Here is a 21325-nt window from a genome sequence, read left to right as displayed (position 1 = left end):
AAAGTCTCACAAACACTCCGCACAGTCTCACAAACACTCCGCACAGTCTCACAAACACTCTGCACAGTCTCACAAACACGCCGCACAAAGTCTCACAAACACTCAGCACAAAGTCTCAAAAACACTCCGCACAAAGTCTCACAAACACTCTGCACAAGGTCTCACAAACACTCTGCACAAGGTCTCACAAACACTCCGCACAAACTCTCACAAACACTCAGCACAAAGTCTCAAAAACACTCTGCACAAAGTCTCACAAACACTCTGCACAAATTCTCACAAACACTCCGCACAAAGTCTCACAAACACTCAACACAAAGTCTCACAAACACTCCGCACAGATTCTCACAAACACTCCGCACAGTCTCAGAAACACTCCGCACAAAGTCTCACAAACACTCCGCACAGTCTCACAAACACTCCGCACAAAGTCTCACAAACACTCAACACAAAGTCTCACAAACACTCCGCACAGATTCTCACAAACACTCCGCATAGTCTCAGAAACACTCCGCACAAAGTCTCACAAACACTCCGCACAGATTCTCACAAACACTCCGCATAGTCTCAGAAACACTCCGCACAAAGTCTCACAAACATTCAACACAAAGTCTCACAAACACTCCGCACAGATTCTCACAAACACTCCGCATAGTCTCACAAACACTCCGCACAAAGTCTCACAAACACTCCGCACAGTCTCACAAACACTCTGCACAGTCTCACAAACACGCCGCACAAAGTCTCACAAACACTCAGCACAAAGTCTCAAAAACACTCCGCACAAAGTCTCACAAACACTCTGCACAAGGTCTCAAAAACACTCTGCACAGTCTCACAAACACTCCGCACAAAGTCTCACAAACATTCAGCACAAAGTCTCAAAAACACTCTGCACAAAGTCTCACAAACACTCTGCACAAGGTCTCAAAAACACTCTGCACAGTCTCACAAACACTCCGCACAAAGTCTCACAAACACTCAGCACAAAGTCTCAAAAACACTCTGCACAAAGTCTCACAAACACTCTGCACAAAGTCTCACAAAAAGATCCATTCAGTCGTGACCATCTTGAGAGCTGGTTGACTTGTGGTCCATGAAATCAATGTGGGGCTGAGGGTGTGTGTGTGTGTGTGTGTGTGTGTGTGTGTGTGTGGCAGGAATGGCAGCAGCACAGAAACTTGACACCAGCTCAGTCAATAGCCTCATTTTCTTCTCCAACAGCCTCACATTGTTCATTTCACTTAGCGTGCGCACATTTTCCTTTCGTGACAAGCGGCGGTATGCTGTCTTTGTCATTATATCTTGTAAATATTTCAAAGGAAATCTAAAAGCATGATCCCCAGAGAGGAGAAGATATGAGCACATAGCCACTTAGATAATGAAATAGCTTTACTAATGGACAGGGAGGCTGAAGTGGATGTGCAGTTAGTCAAATGTACTCCAGCAGATAAGAGACTGTGCTCATGACAATTCAAACAAAATGTCATCAATGTTGACCAATATTTGGACACATGCCTAATAGTACTTCATGCCTAAATACTGTACCTTGTGCTAACTTTAAATATTCATAAATCTGAGTCAAAGTCATATTTTTCCCAGTTTGGGCTTTTCAGGTTTTTCTTTGCCCGGATGTGGGTTCAGATCAGGGGGTGTCACGGTGTGTGAAGCTCATTAAGACACAAGTGACGAAGGGCTTCACAGCAGAGCTGGGCAAATTGTCAATTCGTGGACTATGGGGTTTGTTTTCCCGGAAGGCAAAGGAAAGTTGGCGCGGGCAAGTACATATTTATTTATTCACTAACAAACTACAAAAAAAGGAAGCAAACAAAAGGCGCGCACAATGGCGGAGAACATACTTGACAAATGAAAACAAAAACTAGCACAAAGGCAGAACTATGGACAAAAAAACAAAACTCAATAACTGTGACATAAAAAAAAAAAACTTAAGTGGCATGGGCAGGAGGGAAACTATGGACAGAATGATAAACAGGCATGGCATGAAGGGAGTAGAGGTAAAGTCGCCAGGCAGACTACCTGGCAACTATAGGTTTAAATAATGCTGTGGAAATTAGTGACAGGTGTGAGAGTGCAAAACGTGAGACAGGTGCGTGACATAAGGCCAGGTGAAAACTATTGGGTTGCTATGGTGACAAAACAAACCAGGAAGTGCAAAAACAGGAACTGAGTGGCCAAAAAACAAACAGAACATGACTAAAACAAAACATGATCACATAGACATGACACACATATTTTGACTCGGGGCCACATTGATAGAAAAAAATGTGTCTGGAGTGCCAATTATTTATAAATTATCAATTATGTATACACATTTAGCTGTAAAATGTGCTGTACAGTATGTGTGTTTGGCTCCCTTTTCTCCATGAACACTAAAACCAAACGTGACAATGTCCCATAGAGTTCTAAAAAAGTTATGACAGACCACCTCAAAAAAACGGAATGGAATTTTAGTTTTTTACTGAATGGGACATCAAAATGTACATGAAAATAAAGTAAGTGTGATTTACAATATTAACTATGAACAATAAAAGACTGAATATTAACAACATATGAACATCTTTAAAGTGTCAGACCAGCTCACTTCTCACGCTTAAAACTCATTTGTACACTGTAGCCTTTAAATACACCCATTTTTAGAACATTTGACCTGCCGTCTCTCTTTTCTACTCTGCCCCCCTCTCCTGTGTGGAGAGGTTATCAGGTGACCAAGAGGACACTAGCTGTTCCGAGTCAAGACTAAGGGTGGACCACGCCTCTGTGCATCAGTTGGTGACATTTCTGCCCTGCTGACTTGTCTCCACTCAAGATGATCCCCTGCTGGTCCCACTATGGATTGGACTTTCACATGAAGTCTGGACTTGGGGTGGACCTATAGTGGACATATAGTATTTGGTCTCATGGCATCAATGAAAGATTTGACCACTGCAGATGTAGGAGCGAACTACAGCAACCTATTCCCTGAGGTCAAGACAGGAAGGCCCTGCAGAGGCTGACCAGGACAGCAGAGAAGATAATCAGCCTCCCTACAGGACATTGCTCACTCTCACTGCCGATAAAATCCTGGCAGACATTTCTCCCTCTAGTCAGCACCTGTTCAACCTGCTGCTATCAGGGGTGAGATTTTGGTCGCAAAAGAGCAAAACAAGCAGAGTAAAAACACTTTTTATGCATGGGTCATTAGGATAGCTTACACAGTTTGTCACTGTTGCACTGCTCTTTGTACTAATATTTATGTATTTATTTTGAACACGTTTTTTATTGTTTGTCTTGTCATTTAACTGCACCTAACAGAGGAGCCACCTGTAATGTTGTCATGCTGCCATGTTTGATCACAATAAGACCTTCTATTCTCTTCTATACAGATTCCAACGAGTCACATGTCAAAGGCAGAGGCATCTCAGCGGCCTCATCACCTCCCAATCCTTTCTCTTGGAAAGTTGCCGTGCCAACAAATACCCGCACAAAACGGTTCATCAAAACACCTTCACGGTGCGCAATGTATACTGTAGCTCTTCTATAAGCAGTCTCACTGTCACCATGGTTGATGCTTCCTTGCAAAAAGCACCTTAGACTTGTGAAAGAGAGAGAGAGAGAGAGAGAGAGAGAGAGAGAGAGTGCAGTGTTAATCCTGACTGGCCTTTGCTCTTTCATTCACAGCTGTTGCAAATACAAATATGACAAAGTGCATGCATGCTCTAAATGCAAGATGCTTTATTGGCTACTGAGCAGCACCACTTGGACTAAGAATGTTTACATATTTCAGCACAGACATGCACGGAAAAATCGCCCATATTAGATAACAGCTGTGTCATATCACAAGTAACACCATCTAGTAGTGATCAGGTGTTTTATCATATCACAACTAACACCATCTAGTAGTGAGCAGGTGTTGTATCATTGCACAACTAACACCATCTAGTAGTGAGCAGGTGTTGTATCATATCACAACTAACACCATCTAGTAGTAAGCAGGTGTTGTATCATATCACAACTAACACCATCTAGTAGTGAGCAGGTGTTATATCATTGCACAACTAACACCATCTAGTAGTGAGCAGGTGTTGTATCATATCACAACTAACACCATCTAGTAGTGAGCATGTGTTGTATCATATCACAACTAACACCATCTAGTAGTGAGCAGGTGTTGTATCATATCACAACTAACACCATCTAGTAGTGAGCAGGTGTTATATCATTGCACAACTAACACCATCTAGTAGTGAGCAGGTGTTGTATCATATCACAACTAACACCATCTAGTAGTGAGCAGGTGTTGTATCATATCACAACTAACACCATCTAGTAGTGAGCAGGTGTTGTATCATATCACAACTAACACCATCTAGTAGTGAGCAGGTGTTGTATCATATCACAACTAACACCATCTAGTAGTGAGCAGGTGTTGTATCATATCACAACTAACACCATCTAGTAGTGAGCAGGTGTTGTATCATATCACAACTAACACCATCTAGTAGTGAGCAGGTGTTGTATCATATCACAACTAACACCATCTAGTAGTGAGCAGGTGTTGTATCATCTCACAAGTAACACCATCTAGTAGTGAGCAGGTGTTGTATCATATCACAACTAACACCATCTAGTAGTGAGCAGGTGTTGTATCATATCACAACTAACAATCTAGTAGTGAGCAGGTGTTGTATCATATCACAACTAACACCATCTAGTAGTGAGCAGGTGTTGTATCATATCACAACTAACACCATCTAGTAGTGATCAGGTGTTTTATCATATCACAACTAACACCATCTAGTAGTGAGCAGGTGTTGTATCATATCACAACTAACACCATCTAGTAGTGAGCAGGTGTTGTATCATATCACAACTAACACCATCTAGTAGTGAGCAGGTGTTGTATCATATCACAACTAACACCATCTAGTAGTGAGCAGGTGTTGTATCATATCACAACTAACACCATCTAGTAGTGATCAGGTGTTTTATCATATCACAACTAACACCATCTAGTAGTGAGCAGGTGTTGTATCATATCACAACTAACACCATCTAGTAGTGAGCAGGTGTTGTATCATATCACAACTAACACCATCTAGTAGTGAGCAGGTGTTGTATCATATCACAACTAACACCATCTAGTAGTGAGCAGGTGTTGTATCATATCACAACTAACACCATCTAGTAGTGAGCAGGTGTTGTATCATCTCACAAGTAACACCATCTAGTAGTGAGCAGGTGTTGTATCATATCACAACTAACACCATCTAGTAGTGAGCAGGTGTTGTATCATATCACAACTAACAATCTAGTAGTGAGCAGGTGTTGTATCATATCACAACTAACACCATCTAGTAGTGAGCAGGTGTTGTATCATATCACAACTAACACCATCTAGTAGTGATCAGGTGTTTTATCATATCACAACTAACACCATCTAGTAGTGAGCAGGTGTTGTATCATATCACAACTAACACCATCTAGTAGTGAGCAGGTGTTGTATCATATCACAACTAACACCATCTAGTAGTGATCAGGTGTTTTATCATATCACAACTAACACCATCTAGTAGTGAGCAGGTGTTGTATCATATCACAACTAACACCATCTAGTAGTGAGCAGGTGTTGTATCATATCACAACTAACACCATCTAGTAGTGAGCAGGTGTTGTATCATATCACAACTAACAATCTAGTAGTGAGCAGGTGTTGTATCATATCACAACTAACACCATCTAGTAGTGAGCAGGTGTTGTATCATATCACAACTAACACCATCTAGTAGTGATCAGGTGTTTTATCATATCACAACTAACACCATCTAGTAGTGAGCAGGTGTTGTATCATATCACAACTAACACCATCTAGTAGTGAGCAGGTGTTGTATCATATCACAACTAACACCATCTAGTAGTGAGCAGGTGTTGTATCATATCACAACTAACAATTTAGTAGTGAGCAGGTGTTGTATCATATCACAACTAACACCATCTAGTAGTGAGCAGGTGTTGTATCATATCACAACTAACACCATCTAGTAGTGAGCAGGTGTTGTATCATTTAACAACTAACACCATCTAGTAGTGAGCAGGTGTTGTATCATATCACAACTAACACCATCTAGTAGTGAGCAGGTGTTGTATCATTTAACAACTAACACCATCTAGTAGTGAGCAGGTGTTGTATCATATCACAACTAACACCATCTAGTAGTGAGCAGGTGTTGTATCATTTAACAACTAACACCATCTAGTAGTGAGCAGGTGTTGTATCATATCACAACTAACACCATCTAGTAGTGAGCAGGTGTTGTATCATATCACAACTAACACCATCTAGTAGTGAGCAGGTGTTGTATCATATCACAACTAACACCATCTAGTAGTGAGCAGGTGTTGTATCATATCACAACTAACACCATCTAGTAGTGAGCAGGTGTTGTATCATATCACAACTAACACCATCTAGTAGTGAGCCGGTGTTGTATCATATCACAACTAACACCATCTAGTAGTGAGCAGGTGTTGTATCATATCACAACTAACACCATCTAGTAGTGAGCAGGTGTTGTATCATATCACAACTAACACCATCTAGTAGTGATCAGGTGTTGTATCATATCACAACTAACACCATCTAGTAGTGAGCAGGTGTTGTATCATATCACAACTAACACCATCTAGTAGTGAGCCGGTGTTGTATCATATCACAACTAACACCATCTAGTAGTGAGCAGGTGTTGTATCATATCACAACTAAAAATCTAGTAGTGAGCAGGTGTTGTATCATATCACAACTAACACCATCTAGTAGTAAGCAAGTGTTGTATCATATCACAACTAACACCATCTAGTAGTGAGCAGGTGTTGTATCATATCACAACCAACACTATCTAGTAGTGAGCAGGTGTTGTATCATATCACAACTAACACCATCTAGTAGTGAGCAGGTGTTGTATCATATCACAACTAACACCATCTAGTAGTGAGCAGGTGTTGTATCATATCACAACTAACACCATCTAGTAGTGAGCAGGTGTTGTATCATATCACAACTAACACCATCTAGTAGTGAGCAGGTGTTGTATCATATCACAACTAACACCATCTAGTAGTGAGCAGGTGTTGTATCATATCACAACCAACACCATCTAGTAGTGAGCAGGTGTTGTATCATATCACAACTAACACCATCTAGTAGTGAGCAGGTGTTGTATCATATCACAACTAACACCATCTAGTAGTGAGCAGGTGTTGTATCATATCACAACTAACACCATCTAGTAGTGAGCAGGTGTTGTATCATATCACAACTAACACCATCTAGTAGTGAGCAGGTGTTGTATCATATCACAACTAACACCATCTAGTAGTGAGCAGGTGTTGTATCATATCACAACTAACACCATCTAGTAGTGAGCAGGTGTTGTATCATATCACAACTAACACCATCTAGTAGTGAGCAGGTGTTGTATCATATCACAACTAACACCATCTAGTAGTGAGCAGGTGTTGTATCATATCACAACTAACACCATCTAGTAGTGAGCAGGTGTTGTATCATATCACAACTAACACCATCTAGTAGTGAGCAGGTGTTGTATCATATCACAACCAACACCATCTAGTAGTGAGCAGGTGTTGTATCATATCACAACCAACACCATCTAGTAGTGAGCAGGTGTTGTATCATATCACAACTAACACCATCTAGTAGTGAGCAGGTGTTGTATCATTTCACAACTAACACCATCTAGTAGTGAGCAGGTGTTGTATCATATCACAACTAACACCATCTAGTAGTGATCAGGTGTTGTATCATATCACAACTAACACCATCTAGTAGTGAGCAGGTGTTGTATCATATCACAACTAACACCATCTAGTAGTGAGCAGGTGTTGTATCATATCACAACTAACACCATCTAGTAGTGAGCAGGTGTTGTATCATATCACAACTAACACCATCTAGTAGTGAGCAGGTGTTGTATCATATCACAACTAACACCATCTAGTAGTGAGCAGGTGTTGTATCATTGCACAACTAACACCATCTAGTAGTGAGCAGGTGTTGTATCATATCACAACTAACACCATCTAGTAGTGAGCAGGTGTTGTATCATATCACAACTAACACCATCTAGTAGTGAGCAGGTGTTGTATCATATCACAACTAACACCATCTAGTAGTGAGCAGGTGTTGTATCATATCACAACTAACTATCTAGTAGTGAGCAGGTGTTGTATCATATCACAACTAACACCATCTAGTAGTGAGCAGGTGTTGTATCATATCACAACTAACACAATCTAGTAGTGAGCAGGTGTTTACAACTAACACCATCTAGTAGTGAGCAGGTGTTGTATCATATCACAACTAACTATCTAGTAGTGAGCAGGTGTTGTATCATATCACAACTAACACCATCTAGTAGTGAGCAGGTGTTGTATCATATCACAACTAACACCATCTAGTAGTGAGCAGGTGTTGTATCATTTAACAACTAACACCATCTAGTAGTGAGCAGGTGTTGTATCATATCACAACTAACACCATCTAGTAGTGAGCAGGTGTTGTATCATTTAACAACTAACACCATCTAGTAGTGAGCAGGTGTTGTATCATATCACAACTAACACCATCTAGTAGTGAGCAGGTGTTGTATCATATCACAACTAACACCATCTAGTAGTGAGCAGGTGTTGTATCATATCACAACTAACACCATCTAGTAGTGAGCAGGTGTTGTATCATATCACAACTAACACCATCTAGTAGTGAGCAGGTGTTGTATCATATCACAACTAACACCATCTAGTAGTGAGCCGGTGTTGTATCATATCACAACTAACACCATCTAGTAGTGAGCAGGTGTTGTATCATATCACAACTAACACCATCTAGTAGTGAGCAGGTGTTGTATCATATCACAACTAACACCATCTAGTAGTGATCAGGTGTTGTATCATATCACAACTAACACCATCTAGTAGTGAGCAGGTGTTGTATCATATCACAACTAACACCATCTAGTAGTGAGCCGGTGTTGTATCATATCACAACTAACACCATCTAGTAGTGAGCAGGTGTTGTATCATATCACAACTAAAAATCTAGTAGTGAGCAGGTGTTGTATCATATCACAACTAACACCATCTAGTAGTAAGCAAGTGTTGTATCATATCACAACTAACACCATCTAGTAGTGAGCAGGTGTTGTATCATATCACAACCAACACTATCTAGTAGTGAGCAGGTGTTGTATCATATCACAACTAACACCATCTAGTAGTGAGCAGGTGTTGTATCATATCACAACTAACACCATCTAGTAGTGAGCAGGTGTTGTATCATATCACAACTAACACCATCTAGTAGTGAGCAGGTGTTGTATCATATCACAACTAACACCATCTAGTAGTGAGCAGGTGTTGTATCATATCACAACTAACACCATCTAGTAGTGAGCAGGTGTTGTATCATATCACAACCAACACCATCTAGTAGTGAGCAGGTGTTGTATCATATCACAACTAACACCATCTAGTAGTGAGCAGGTGTTGTATCATATCACAACTAACACCATCTAGTAGTGAGCAGGTGTTGTATCATATCACAACTAACACCATCTAGTAGTGAGCAGGTGTTGTATCATATCACAACTAACACCATCTAGTAGTGAGCAGGTGTTGTATCATATCACAACTAACACCATCTAGTAGTGAGCAGGTGTTGTATCATATCACAACTAACACCATCTAGTAGTGAGCAGGTGTTGTATCATATCACAACTAACACCATCTAGTAGTGAGCAGGTGTTGTATCATATCACAACTAACACCATCTAGTAGTGAGCAGGTGTTGTATCATATCACAACTAACACCATCTAGTAGTGAGCAGGTGTTGTATCATATCACAACTAACACCATCTAGTAGTGAGCAGGTGTTGTATCATATCACAACTAACACCATCTAGTAGTGAGCAGGTGTTGTATCATATCACAACCAACACCATCTAGTAGTGAGCAGGTGTTGTATCATATCACAACCAACACCATCTAGTAGTGAGCAGGTGTTGTATCATATCACAACTAACACCATCTAGTAGTGAGCAGGTGTTGTATCATTTCACAACTAACACCATCTAGTAGTGAGCAGGTGTTGTATCATATCACAACTAACACCATCTAGTAGTGATCAGGTGTTGTATCATATCACAACTAACACCATCTAGTAGTGAGCAGGTGTTGTATCATATCACAACTAACACCATCTAGTAGTGAGCAGGTGTTGTATCATATCACAACTAACACCATCTAGTAGTGAGCAGGTGTTGTATCATATCACAACTAACACCATCTAGTAGTGATCAGGTGTTGTATCATATCACAACTAACACCATCTAGTAGTGAGCAGGTGTTGTATCATATCACAACTAACACCATCTAGTAGTGAGCCGGTGTTGTATCATATCACAACTAACACCATCTAGTAGTGAGCAGGTGTTGTATCATATCACAACTAAAAATCTAGTAGTGAGCAGGTGTTGTATCATATCACAACTAACACCATCTAGTAGTAAGCAAGTGTTGTATCATATCACAACTAACACCATCTAGTAGTGAGCAGGTGTTGTATCATATCACAACCAACACTATCTAGTAGTGAGCAGGTGTTGTATCATATCACAACTAACACCATCTAGTAGTGAGCAGGTGTTGTATCATATCACAACTAACACCATCTAGTAGTGAGCAGGTGTTGTATCATATCACAACTAACACCATCTAGTAGTGAGCAGGTGTTGTATCATATCACAACTAACACCATCTAGTAGTGAGCAGGTGTTGTATCATATCACAACTAACACCATCTAGTAGTGAGCAGGTGTTGTATCATATCACAACCAACACCATCTAGTAGTGAGCAGGTGTTGTATCATATCACAACTAACACCATCTAGTAGTGAGCAGGTGTTGTATCATATCACAACTAACACCATCTAGTAGTGAGCAGGTGTTGTATCATATCACAACTAACACCATCTAGTAGTGAGCAGGTGTTGTATCATATCACAACTAACACCATCTAGTAGTGAGCAGGTGTTGTATCATATCACAACTAACACCATCTAGTAGTGAGCAGGTGTTGTATCATATCACAACTAACACCATCTAGTAGTGAGCAGGTGTTGTATCATATCACAACTAACACCATCTAGTAGTGAGCAGGTGTTGTATCATATCACAACTAACACCATCTAGTAGTGAGCAGGTGTTGTATCATATCACAACTAACACCATCTAGTAGTGAGCAGGTGTTGTATCATATCACAACTAACACCATCTAGTAGTGAGCAGGTGTTGTATCATATCACAACCAACACCATCTAGTAGTGAGCAGGTGTTGTATCATATCACAACCAACACCATCTAGTAGTGAGCAGGTGTTGTATCATATCACAACTAACACCATCTAGTAGTGAGCAGGTGTTGTATCATTTCACAACTAACACCATCTAGTAGTGAGCAGGTGTTGTATCATATCACAACTAACACCATCTAGTAGTGATCAGGTGTTGTATCATATCACAACTAACACCATCTAGTAGTGAGAGCAGGTGTTGTATCATATCACAACTAACACCATCTAGTAGTGAGCAGGTGTTGTATCATATCACAACTAACACCATCTAGTAGTGAGCAGGTGTTGTATCATATCACAACTAACACCATCTAGTAGTGAGCAGGTGTTGTATCATATCACAACTAACACCATCTAGTAGTGAGCAGGTGTTGTATCATTGCACAACTAACACCATCTAGTAGTGAGCAGGTGTTGTATCATATCACAACTAACACCATCTAGTAGTGAGCAGGTGTTGTATCATATCACAACTAACACCATCTAGTAGTGAGCAGGTGTTGTATCATATCACAACTAACACCATCTAGTAGTGAGCAGGTGTTGTATCATATCACAACTAACTATCTAGTAGTGAGCAGGTGTTGTATCATATCACAACTAACACCATCTAGTAGTGAGCAGGTGTTGTATCATATCACAACTAACACAATCTAGTAGTGAGCAGGTGTTTACAACTAACACCATCTAGTAGTGAGCAGGTGTTGTATCATATCACAACTAACTATCTAGTAGTGAGCAGGTGTTGTATCATATCACAACTAACACCATCTAGTAGTGAGCAGGTGTTGTATCATATGCACAACTAACACCATCTAGTAGTGAGCAGGTGTTGTATCATTTAACAACTAACACCATCTAGTAGTGAGCAGGTGTTGTATCATATCACAACTAACACCATCTAGTAGTGAGCAGGTGTTGTATCATTTAACAACTAACACCATCTAGTAGTGAGCAGGTGTTGTATCATATCACAACTAACACCATCTAGTAGTGAGCAGGTGTTGTATCATATCACAACTAACACCATCTAGTAGTGAGCAGGTGTTGTATCATATCACAACTAACACCATCTAGTAGTGAGCAGGTGTTGTATCATATCACAACTAACACCATCTAGTAGTGAGCAGGTGTTGTATCATATCACAACTAACACCATCTAGTAGTGAGCCGGTGTTGTATCATATCACAACTAACACCATCTAGTAGTGAGCAGGTGTTGTATCATATCACAACTAACACCATCTAGTAGTGAGCAGGTGTTGTATCATATCACAACTAACACCATCTAGTAGTGATCAGGTGTTGTATCATATCACAACTAACACCATCTAGTAGTGAGCAGGTGTTGTATCATATCACAACTAACACCATCTAGTAGTGAGCCGGTGTTGTATCATATCACAACTAACACCATCTAGTAGTGAGCAGGTGTTGTATCATATCACAACTAAAAATCTAGTAGTGAGCAGGTGTTGTATCATATCACAACTAACACCATCTAGTAGTAAGCAAGTGTTGTATCATATCACAACTAACACCATCTAGTAGTGAGCAGGTGTTGTATCATATCACAACCAACACTATCTAGTAGTGAGCAGGTGTTGTATCATATCACAACTAACACCATCTAGTAGTGAGCAGGTGTTGTATCATATCACAACTAACACCATCTAGTAGTGAGCAGGTGTTGTATCATATCACAACTAACACCATCTAGTAGTGAGCAGGTGTTGTATCATATCACAACTAACACCATCTAGTAGTGAGCAGGTGTTGTATCATATCACAACTAACACCATCTAGTAGTGAGCAGGTGTTGTATCATATCACAACTAACACCATCTAGTAGTGAGCAGGTGTTGTATCATATCACAACCAACACCATCTAGTAGTGAGCAGGTGTTGTATCATATCACAACCAACACCATCTAGTAGTGAGCAGGTGTTGTATCATATCACAACTAACACCATCTAGTAGTGAGCAGGTGTTGTATCATTTCACAACTAACACCATCTAGTAGTGAGCAGGTGTTGTATCATATCACAACTAACACCATCTAGTAGTGATCAGGTGTTGTATCATATCACAACTAACACCATCTAGTAGTGAGCAGGTGTTGTATCATATCACAACTAACACCATCTAGTAGTGAGCAGGTGTTGTATCATATCACAACTAACACCATCTAGTAGTGAGCAGGTGTTGTATCATATCACAACTAACACCATCTAGTAGTGATCAGGTGTTGTATCATATCACAACTAACACCATCTAGTAGTGAGCAGGTGTTGTATCATATCACAACTAACACCATCTAGTAGTGAGCCGGTGTTGTATCATATCACAACTAACACCATCTAGTAGTGAGCAGGTGTTGTATCATATCACAACTAAAAATCTAGTAGTGAGCAGGTGTTGTATCATATCACAACTAACACCATCTAGTAGTAAGCAAGTGTTGTATCATATCACAACTAACACCATCTAGTAGTGAGCAGGTGTTGTATCATATCACAACCAACACTATCTTGTAGTGAGCAGGTGTTGTATCATATCACAACTAACACCATCTAGTAGTGAGCAGGTGTTGTATCATATCACAACTAACACCATCTAGTAGTGAGCAGGTGTTGTATCATATCACAACTAACACCATCTAGTAGTGAGCAGGTGTTGTATCATATCACAACTAACACCATCTAGTAGTGAGCAGGTGTTGTATCATATCACAACTAACACCATCTAGTAGTGAGCAGGTGTTGTATCATATCACAACCAACACCATCTAGTAGTGAGCAGGTGTTGTATCATATCACAACTAACACCATCTAGTAGTGAGCAGGTGTTGTATCATTGCACAACTAACACCATCTAGTAGTGAGCAGGTGTTGTATCATATCACAACTAACACCATCTAGTAGTGAGCAGGTGTTGTATCATATCACAACTAACACCATCTAGTAGTGAGCAGGTGTTGTATCATATCACAACTAACACCATCTAGTAGTGAGCAGGTGTTGTATCATATCACAACTAACTATCTAGTAGTGAGCAGGTGTTGTATCATATCACAACTAACACCATCTAGTAGTGAGCAGGTGTTGTATCATATCACAACTAACACAATCTAGTAGTGAGCAGGTGTTTACAACTAACACCATCTAGTAGTGAGCAGGTGTTGTATCATATCACAACTAACTATCTAGTAGTGAGCAGGTGTTGTATCATATCACAACTAACACCATCTAGTAGTGAGCAGGTGTTGTATCATATCACAACTAACACCATCTAGTAGTGAGCAGGTGTTGTATCATTTAACAACTAACACCATCTAGTAGTGAGCAGGTGTTGTATCATATCACAACTAACACCATCTAGTAGTGAGCAGGTGTTGTATCATTTAACAACTAACACCATCTAGTAGTGAGCAGGTGTTGTATCATATCACAACTAACACCATCTAGTAGTGAGCAGGTGTTGTATCATATCACAACTAACACCATCTAGTAGTGAGCAGGTGTTGTATCATATCACAACTAACACCATCTAGTAGTGAGCAGGTGTTGTATCATATCACAACTAACACCATCTAGTAGTGAGCAGGTGTTGTATCATATCACAACTAACACCATCTAGTAGTGAGCCGGTGTTGTATCATATCACAACTAACACCATCTAGTAGTGAGCAGGTGTTGTATCATATCACAACTAACACCATCTAGTAGTGAGCAGGTGTTGTATCATATCACAACTAACACCATCTAGTAGTGATCAGGTGTTGTATCATATCACAACTAACACCATCTAGTAGTGAGCAGGTGTTGTATCATATCACAACTAACACCATCTAGTAGTGAGCCGGTGTTGTATCATATCACAACTAACACCATCTAGTAGTGAGCAGGTGTTGTATCATATCACAACTAAAAATCTAGTAGTGAGCAGGTGTTGTATCATATCACAACTAACACCATCTAGTAGTAAGCAAGTGTTGTATCATATCACAACTAACACCATCTAGTAGTGAGCAGGTGTTGTATCATATCACAACCAACACTATCTAGTAGTGAGCAGGTGTTGTATCATATCACAACTAACACCATCTAGTAGTGAGCAGGTGTTGTATCATATCACAACTAACACCATCTAGTAGTGAGCAGGTGTTGTATCATATCACAACTAACACCATCTAGTAGTGAGCAGGTGTTGTATCATATCACAACTAACACCATCTAGTAGTGAGCAGGTGTTGTATCATATCACAACTAACACCATCTAGTAGTGAGCAGGTGTTGTATCATATCACAACTAACACCATCTAGTAGTGAGCAGGTGTTGTATCATATCACAACCAACACCATCTAGTAGTGAGCAGGTGTTGTATCATATCACAACCAACACCATCTAGTAGTGAGCAGGTGTTGTATCATATCACAACTAACACCATCTAGTAGTGAGCAGGTGTTGTATCATTTCACAACTAACACCATCTAGTAGTGAGCAGGTGTTGTATCATATCACAACTAACACCATCTAGTAGTGATCAGGTGTTGTATCATATCACAACTAACACCATCTAGTAGTGAGCAGGTGTTGTATCATATCACAACTAACACCATCTAGTAGTGAGCAGGTGTTGTATCATATCACAACTAACACCATCTAGTAGTGAGCAGGTGTTGTATCATATCACAACTAACACCATCTAGTAGTGATCAGGTGTTGTATCATATCACAACTAACACCATCTAGTAGTGAGCAGGTGTTGTATCATATCACAACTAACACCATCTAGTAGTGAGCCGGTGTTGTATCATATCACAACTAACACCATCTAGTAGTGAGCAGGTGTTGTATCATATCACAACTAAAAATCTAGTAGTGAGCAGGTGTTGTATCATATCACAACTAACACCATCTAGTAGTAAGCAAGTGTTGTATCATATCACAACTAACACCATCTAGTAGTGAGCAGGTGTTGTATCATATCACAACCAACACTATCTAGTAGTGAGCAGGTGTTGTATCATATCACAACTAACACCATCTAGTAGTGAGCAGGTGTTGTATCATATCACAACTAACACCATCTAGTAGTGAGCAGGTGTTGTATCATATCACAACTAACACCATCTAGTAGTGAGCAGGTGTTGTATCATATCACAACTAACACCATCTAGTAGTGAGCAGGTGTTGTATCATATCACAACTAACACCATCTAGTAGTGAGCAGGTGTTGTATCATATCACAACTAACACCATCTAGTAGTGAGCAGGTGTTGTATCATATCACAACCAACACCATCTAGTAGTAGGAGCAGCAACATAGATGACGCATCAGAATCCATCGTTAGCAATCGATCATTAGTCATTTTTGCGAGGGCTGTCTCCGTCGAGTGATTTGCCCTGAAACCGGATTGAATGGTTTCACATATATTGTTAGACGCCAAGTGTTCATTTAGCTACTCCGAAACAACAATGAAGATTTACCTGCACTGGCTTCCTGTGTACTTAAGATGTGATTTTAAGGTTTTACTACTTAGGTGTAAAATACTACACTAAAATGTCTAACTCCATCCTATCTTGCCGATTGTATTGTACCATATGTCCCGGACAGAAGTCTGCCTTCAAAGAACTCCGGCTTATTAGTGATTCCCTGAGCACAGAAAAGGTCTGCGGGCTTTAGAGCGTTTTCTATTGGGGATCCAGTACTCTGGAATGTTCTAGCAGTACCAGTTAGAGATGCTACCTCAGTAGAAGCATTTAAGTCCCATCTTAAAAATAATTTGTAAACTCTAGCCTTGAAATAGACCCCCTTTTAGACCAGTTGATCTGCCATCGTTCTTTTCTGGACTGCCACTCTCTCCTTGGTGAAGAGGTGGGGGTCGCAGATCAGGGGACCACAAATGACGCGCTAGCTGTCCAAAGTGGAGAACCAGGGTGGACCACTCATCTGTTCATCAGTTGGGGACGTCTCTGCACTGCTGAGCTGTCTCCACTCAAGATGATCTCTTGCTGGCCTCACTAAGGACTGGACTCTCACTTTTGTTTCAGATCCACTCTGGACTGGACTCTCACTTTTATGTTAGATCCACTATGGACTGGACTCTCAAACTATTTTTTTAGATCCACTATGGACTGGACTCTCACACTAATAACTATATCTACTATGGACTGGACACTCACACTATTATCTAGATCCACTATGGACTGGACTCTCACACTATTATGTTAGATGCACTATGGACTGGAGTCTCACACTATTATGTTAGATCCACTATGGACTGAACTGTCACACTATTATGTTAGATCCACTATGGACTGGACTCTCGCACTATTATGTTAGATCCACTATGGACTGGACTCTCAGACTATTATGTTAGATCCACTATGGACTGGAGTCTCACACTATTATGTTAGATCCACTATGGACTGGACTCTTACTTTTATGTTAGATCCACTATGGACTGGACTCTCACACTATTATGTTAGATCCACTATGGACTGGAGTCTCACACTATTATGTTAGATCCACTATGGACTGGACTCTCACACTATTATGTTAGATCCACTATGGACTGGACTCTCACTCTATTATGTTAGATCCACTATGGACTGGACTCTCACACTATTATGTTAGATCCACTATGGACTGGACTCTCACACTATTATGTTAGATCCACTATGGACTGGACTCTCACACTATTATGTTAGATCCACTATGGACTGGACTCTCACACTATTATGTTAGATCCACTATGGACTGGACTCTCACTATTATGTTAAATCAACTATGGACTGGACTCTTACTTTTATGTTAGATCCACCATGGACTGGACTCTCACACTATTATGTTAGATCCACTATGGACTGAACTCTCTTACTTTTATGTTAGATCCACTATGGACTGGACTCTCACACTATTATGTTAGATCCACTATGGACTGGACTCTCACACTATTATGTTAGATCCACTATGGACTGGACTCTAACACTATTATGTTAGATCCAATATGGACTGGACTCTCACTCTTATGTTAGATCCACTATGGACTGGACTCTCACACTATTATGTTAGATCCACTATGGACTGGACTCTCACACTATTATGTTAGATCTACTATGGACTGGACTCTCACAATATTATGTTAGATCCACTATGGACTGGACTCTCACAATATTATGTTAGATCCACTATGGACTGGACTCTCACAATATTATGTTAGATCCACTATGGACTGGACACTCACAATATTATGTTAGATCCACTATGGACTGGACTCTCACTATTATGTTAAATCCACTATGGACTGGACTCTTACTTTTATGTTAGATCCACCATGGACTGGACTCTCACACTATTATGTTAGATCCACTATGGACTGAACTCTCTTACTTTTATGTTAGATCCACTATGGACTGGACTCTCACACTATTATGTTAGATCCACTATGGACTGGACTCTCACACTATTATGTTAGATCCACTATGGACTGGACTCTAACACTATTATGTTAGATCCAATATGGACTGGACTCTCACTCTTATGTTAGATCCACTATGGACTGGACTCTCACACTATTATGTTAGATCCACTATGGACTGGACTCTCACACTATTATGTTAGATCTACTATGGACTGGACTCTCACAATATTATGTTAGATCCACTATGGACTGGACTCTCACAATATTATGTTAGATCCACTATGGACTGGACTCTCACAATATTATGTTAGATCCACTATGGACTGGACACTCACAATATTATGGCAATGTTCCCTTTATGCTCACTAAAACTCATTTTAAACTGTGGGGCAAACTCAAATTCAGCATCAAGGCTAAATTTTGAACAACAAACTAAATACACTATTGTGGGATCTCTCTTTGAAATTGTGAAATAATACCATAAGAGTGGAACCTTCAAACCTCAAACAATTTCAAAGGTTAGGTTTACTGATCGCCGAAGCAAGAATAAACATGGACATGACAAAGGTTCGGAGAAATGAATCATTTCCAACGTATTCCAAAATAACCCCAGTGAATAAGGAAGTGATCATATCCAAAGTGGCTGGTCTGATGTGATCATCAAGGCCTTGCACAACATCCTTCCTCTTGTACCGAGCGCTGACTTATTCACCTTCCTCCAACACATGTGTTACTACATGATTGTCTCGTACTTTCTCATACCCAGCTCTCTTCTGAGACAGCTTTTTAGCTCAATGACAAACTGACTCTCATCACTTCTTCTTCTTCTTAAGAGCTTGTCTTCTTCTCCTCAAAAAGGTCCTTCCTTAACATGGAGTGCCTTCAATCTAGCTCTGTGCTGCACATCCAGTCAGTGCAGTTTGATCCATGATATGCCGTGGAGACTTTACTACAGTTGCATCCACACATAGCTGAGTGAGGTAAATGGGCTGGTGTGGAACCTACTAGCTGGCATACCAAAATGATTTTGGCTTCCTGTGCACTTAAGATGTGACTTTAAGGTTTTACTAATTACGTATAAAATACTACACGGTCTAGCTCCAGCCTATCTTGCCGATTGTATTGTACCATATGTCCCGGCAAGAAATCTGCCTTCAAAAGACTCCGGCTTATTAGTGATTCCCAAAGCCCAAAAAAAGTCTGCGGGCTATAGAGCGTTTTCCGTTCGGGCTCCAGTACTCTGGAATGCCCTCCCGGTAACAGTTCGAGATGCTACCTCAGTAGAAGCATTTAAGTCTCACCTTAAAACTCATCTGTATACTCTAGCCTTTAAATATACCTCCTTTTTAGACCAGTTGATCTGCCGCTTCTTTTCTTTCTCCTATGTCCCCCCCTCCCTTGTGGAGGGGGTCCGGTCCGATGACCATGGATGAAGTACTGGCTGTCCAGAGTCGAGACCCAGGATGGACCGCTCGCCTGTGTATCGGTTGGGGACATCTCTACGCTGCTGATCCGCCTCCGCTTGAGATGGTTTCCTGTGGACGGGACTCTCGCTGCTGTCTTGGATCCGCTTGAACTGAACTCTCGCGGCTGTGTTGGAGCCACTATGGATTGAACTTTCACAGTATCATGTTAGACCCGCTCGACATCCATTGCTTTCGGTCCCCTAGAGGGGGGGGGTTGCCCACATCTGAGGTCCTCTCCAAGGTTTCTCATAGTCAGCATTGTCACTGGCGTCCCACTAGGTGTGAATTCTCCCTGCCCACTGGGTGTGAGTTTTCCTTGCCCTTTTGTGGGTTCTTCCGAGGATGTTGTAGTCGTAATGATTTGTGCAGTCCTTTGAGACATTTGTGATTTGGGGCTATATAAATAAACATTGATTGATTGATTGAAAATGGTTTGGAGAGCATGAGAAAATTGCATTTTTTTTGTATTATTTAATTACAAGCGGAGGTGGGTAGTAACGCGCTACATTTACTCCGTTACATTTACTTGAGTAACTTTTGGGACAAATTGTACTTCTAAGAGTAGTTTTTATGCAACATACTTTTACTTGAGTATATTTATAGAGAAGAAACGCTACTTTTACTTCGTTCCATTTATCTACATTCAGCTCGTTACTCGCTACTTTTTTTTTATCGATCTGTTAATGTTTGTTTTGGTTAATGACAGAGCTTCAAAGTAGAATCTACGCATGCCTGCGTTTCACCAATCACATGCAGTCACTGGTGACGTTGGACCAATCAAACAGAGCCAGGCGGTCACATGACCCGACTTAAACAAGTTGAAAAACTTATTGGGGTGTTACCATTTAGTGGTCAATTGTACCGAATATGTACTCTACTGTGCAATCTAATAATAAAAGTATCAATCAATCACTCAATCAAAAGAGTAAAGGAAAAAAGACACTTTTTATTTCAACCGTGCTTCTTGTCAAAAGCCTAAAGACTGAACGCACAGTTCCTGTC

At 40.4% G+C, this 21325-nt stretch overlaps 1 protein-coding gene and 1 long non-coding RNA gene across 6 annotated transcripts in view; one reads left to right on the top strand and one right to left on the bottom strand.

Moving 5' to 3' along the window:
* LOC133539070 (uncharacterized) overlaps positions 1–21325 on the top strand; it is a 244299-nt gene that overhangs the window by 122709 nt on the left and 100265 nt on the right. The window lies entirely within an intron of this gene.
* The window catches only part of LOC133539060 (inactive rhomboid protein 2-like), a 143153-nt gene that overhangs the window by 96614 nt on the left and 25214 nt on the right, over positions 1–21325 (bottom strand). For 3 of the 5 annotated variants that reach the window (XM_061881092.1, XM_061881095.1, XM_061881096.1), the window contains exon 1: positions 1045–1118. The exons of the other annotated variants lie outside the window; for them this stretch is intronic. In XM_061881092.1, the coding sequence (XP_061737076.1) occupies positions 1045–1056 (12 nt within the window). In that variant the 5' untranslated portion in view covers positions 1057–1118. Of the gene's footprint in view, positions 1–1044; positions 1119–21325 lie in introns of those variants that run through there. 5 annotated transcript variants of the gene reach the window in all.

This window comes from Nerophis ophidion, linkage group LG20 (assembly GCF_033978795.1).
Source record: "Nerophis ophidion isolate RoL-2023_Sa linkage group LG20, RoL_Noph_v1.0, whole genome shotgun sequence".
In the NCBI taxonomy this organism is placed as follows: Eukaryota; Metazoa; Chordata; class Actinopteri; order Syngnathiformes; family Syngnathidae; genus Nerophis; species Nerophis ophidion.
The sequence above is the reverse complement of the archived record's forward strand: the minus strand, read 5'-3'. Positions and strand labels throughout refer to the sequence as shown.